This window comes from Egretta garzetta, unplaced genomic scaffold (genome assembly GCF_000687185.1).
Source record: "Egretta garzetta isolate BGI_Z169 unplaced genomic scaffold, ASM68718v1 scaffold732, whole genome shotgun sequence".
Classification (NCBI taxonomy): Eukaryota; Metazoa; Chordata; class Aves; order Pelecaniformes; family Ardeidae; genus Egretta; species Egretta garzetta.
In genome coordinates this window covers 177,943-181,701 of record NW_009259029.1, presented here as the reverse complement: position 1 = coordinate 181,701, position 3,759 = coordinate 177,943, and the positions used below count along the sequence as shown (strand labels likewise).

Below are 3,759 nucleotides of genomic sequence, written 5' to 3'. Positions count from 1 at the left end.
GCCGGCCGGATCCAGCCCCCGTGGCTGCCCACGTGCACCAGGACTTTCAGCCCGCTGTGAGTGCCATGTGCCGGCCAAGGGGAGGTGATGATGGTGGCCAAAGCCATGCACCTCAAACCCTGTTGTCCCCTCTTGGCAGCTTCACCTGGTGGCCCTGAACGCCCCGCTGAGCGGCAGCATGCGTGGCATCCGGGGCGCTGACTTCCAGTGCTTCCAGCAAGCCCGGCAGGTCGGGCTGGCCGGCACTTTCCGTGCCTTCCTCTCCTCCCGCCTGCAGGACCTCTATAGCATTGTGCGCAGGGCTGACCGTGCCACCGTGCCCATCGTCAACCTCCGGGTACGTTCGTCCCCTTCCCGACACCCCGCAAGCTCTGAGGGATGCAGACTGCAGAGCATCCCAAAGCCCCCATCTGTCTGCGTGGCAGTGACTGCAGAGCATCCCCCTCCCTGGGGGCTGCTGGGGCTCAGAGCTCCTGTGATGCTCTCAGGGTGCAGGCAGGCTGACACCCCCCTCCCTTTTTCCACCCCTGCACCAGGACGAAGTGCTCTTCAGTAACTGGGAAGCCCTTTTCACGGGCAGCGAGGCCCCGCTGCGAGCTGGTGCCCGCATCCTCTCCTTTGATGGCCGGGACATCCTGAGGGATATGGGATGGTGAGCATGGGATCGAGTGATGGGGAAGGAGGGAAGATGGGGGTCTGGACCACAGTGGGGGCAGTGGCAGCCCCCCACCTTTCTCCTTTCCAGGCCACAGAAGAGCATCTGGCATGGCTCAGATGCCAAGGGCCGGCGCTTGCCCGAGAGCTACTGTGAGACGTGGCGGACAGAGGAGCACACTGCCACCGGCCAGGCTTCCTCGCTGGGCTCCGGCAAGCTGCTGGAGCAGGTAGCCAGCAGCTGCCAGCATGCCTTCATCGTCCTCTGCATCGAGAACAGCTTCATGACTGCCACCAAAAAGTGATATCCCCTGGCCCATCCCCTGGGTTCCCCACATCTCCCTGGGGAGGGTCAGGCCAGCCTGCACCCTGGCACCCCTGTGGTCCTTAGCCCCTCCACCTCCTGCCCTTGCCCTGCGGGGTTTTCTTCTCCCACAGATCTGAAGCCAAAGAATATCGCCATTGCTCCTGCCCTGGGTCGGCAGGGGCTCACGTTCCACCGAGGGCAGAGCAGCCATGGGCTGGCTGCCTTCCTCCTCCTCTTGCTCACTTCTCTTCTAACCCCTAATACTTAACCACTTCAGCTTGTGTCTACCACCTGCTCGGAGGCTCTTTTCGGGGTGGCTGGGCAGGAGGATGCTCGGCAGGGAGATTTCAGTGCTGCCATAGGGTGTGCCCTCCTAGAAAGCCTCGGGGTGTTTCTCTGACACCCTCTCCAGCCCCGCACTGTCCTCACCAGGAGCTTGGGGCCAGACCCAAATTCCCACTTCTGGGGCCACGGGGTCTTCTCCAGCTGAAACCCCAGCATCCCACCCAAGCAAGGTCTCAATCCTCCCAGGTAAGGACCATCCCACCCAGCCCCCCCATCATCATCCTCACCTCCACCCCCACCAGCCAGCAGCTCACATGTCCTGGGAGGGCCTGGTCCCCCCCCATGCACGCTGTGCCCCCCACCCCAGGTACAGCCACACCCAGGCCACTGTGAGGACCGGGGCAATGGGGAGGTCCCGACACGGGGCCAGGCATTCCCTTGGTGTGTGTTTACAAGCACGTGCGTGTTGAATACGCATGGTACCGAGGGCAGACACCGCCATCACCCCCCCCTCCCCGTGCCACCTTTGCAGCGCTCTAAGGACCAAGGCACAGCAAAGCTGGTTTGAAATGGTGTGGGCAAATCCAAGGTGCTAAAAAACAAAAAAGAAAGAAAAAAATATAAATCTGTAACTAGCTTTTTATTATTGTATGGAAATTATTACCATAAAAGCTGTGCGAGTCACACGATCTCTATTTCTTACAGTCTACTGTATTTTGTGTAATTAATGCAATTTAAAGCCTGTGGATCTTTTTTTTTTTTCCGTGCCCTTCTCTGGTTATGTTTGTAGGTGGGGGGGGGGGGGGGGGCACAGCAGAAAATGGGTCCCAAGAGGTATGTCCTCAATGGGCCGAACCACCAGCGGGACGAGAGACAAAGTACACGGTGACAGTGATGCTCACTTACGGAGCCAAGCCCCGGCTGCAGTGGTCGCGGTACCAACGCTCAGGCTTGCACAGCACCTGCTTCCAGGCTCTTCTCCTGTGCCGGCACCTCAGCGGGGAGCTGACACGGCTCCTTGGCCAAGGCCAGCTCTGCCGGCTGCTCGCGGCAGCTATGCCGGATGCCCACGCTGGCAGCTGCCAGCAGGTAGACCACCGCCAGCAGTGTGAAGTACCCGAAATACACGTAAAACTGCAAGAGAGGTGAGAGAGCAATGCTTGCAGCCCCCACCTTCATCCCACACCATTAGGTGACCACCTCCATCCTAGGTGCCCCCCAGCCCTACCTGGGGATGCACGGACAAGCCCAAGCCCCTCTTGTCGGCCACGATGATGGTGATGATGGTCTTCAGCACGGTGGCGAAGAAGGTGTTGACCCCGAAGACCAGTGCACAGAGCTCTTTGGAGAGGGAGGTAGCAATCTGGAAACTGGGATAGAGGGGGGTATTGGTCAGTCCCTGGTGCCAGCCTGGCTGCAGGGGTGGGAGCGAGTCCCCAGGGATACCACGCACATGGCAATGGGCACCAGGAACTGGTAGGAGCCACGGAAGAGAACATAGGCAGCATAGCACAGCCAGATGTTGCTGGTGGTATTCATGAGCAGGAGCAGCCCTGCCTGGAAAGCTGTTACCACCCCGATCACCAGCTCCGACCACAGCGTCCAGCGGATCTTCACGTAGCCAGCAGCAAAGGAGGCGCCAGCCCCTGAGGAGGAGATGAAGGATGCTGTGAACACCTCACCAGCGTGGGACCTACCTTGCTTCCCCCAGCACTACTGATGCTCATCTCATCACCACTGCTTAATTGCTCCCTGCATCCCCAAACCCACAAGGATCACCATTCCCAGGGGGCGTAGCAGGATGGGGTTGTCCCCTCCATCCCCAGTGTCCCTCCACATCTCCAGTGTCCCCAGCCCAGACAAGTATACCCAGCAGCGTGGAGGCAGCATCCACCCCTCCATTGTACACCCGGCTGTTGTCTGTGGCAGGGTAGATCTCATTCCAGAGGATCTGCACGTAGTACAGCATCAGGTAGTAACCGGCTGAGTTGAAGACCCACCACAAGGACCAGAGCCGGAGCTGGGGTTGCCAGGCCAACGCTCCCACCTCCCGCAGCACACGGCACAACACCGAGTCCCGCCAGCCATGTGTCCCCCCAACGCTGTCCCCCCCAGCCATCTTGTCCAGCTCGGTGGGCACAGCCCCATCGCTAGCCCCCTCGGGCCGGTTGAAGAAGAGGCTGCGCCGGGGACGCTCGAGGAAGAGGGTGAGGACAAGGCCAAAGCTGACAAAGCCCAACGAGACATAGTTGAGGGTGAGGAAGGAGACATCTCCCAGGGTGACACAGAGCTGGCCCAGGACTGAGCTGGTGAAGACACCCAGGAGGACAGCGGAGCGGGAGTAGCTGGCCATACGCTGGTAGCGGGATGGGGCGACAAGGGAGAAGATGTAGGAGGAGTAGGCGATGCGGGCAGCCATCGTAATGCCGTAGAAGAACTCCATCAGCTGCATGGCCAGGACGGAGGTGCCCAACACCAGAAGCAGCCAGATGGAGACGTGGCTCAGGCTCTGC

General features: G+C 60.3%; 2 protein-coding genes across 2 annotated transcripts in view; one reads left to right on the top strand and one right to left on the bottom strand.

Moving 5' to 3' along the window:
• Positions 1-959, top strand: part of COL18A1 (collagen type XVIII alpha 1 chain) — a 19,113-nt gene extending 18,154 nt beyond the window's left edge. Inside the window, 4 exon segments of the mRNA XM_035890250.1 lie at positions 1-56; positions 140-337; positions 537-652; positions 746-959. The exon segment at positions 1-56 is cut by the window's left edge and continues 103 nt beyond it. Of these exon segments, the coding sequence (XP_035746143.1) occupies positions 1-56; positions 140-337; positions 537-652; positions 746-959 (584 nt within the window).
• Positions 960-2,191: 1,232 nt separating this feature from the next.
• SLC19A1 (solute carrier family 19 member 1) overlaps positions 2,192-3,759 on the bottom strand; it is a 2,582-nt gene continuing 1,014 nt past the window's right edge. Inside the window, 4 exon segments of the mRNA XM_009634688.1 lie at positions 2,192-2,380; positions 2,475-2,616; positions 2,700-2,892; positions 3,116-3,759. The exon segment at positions 3,116-3,759 is cut by the window's right edge and continues 15 nt beyond it. Of these exon segments, the coding sequence (XP_009632983.1) occupies positions 2,192-2,380; positions 2,475-2,616; positions 2,700-2,892; positions 3,116-3,759 (1,168 nt within the window).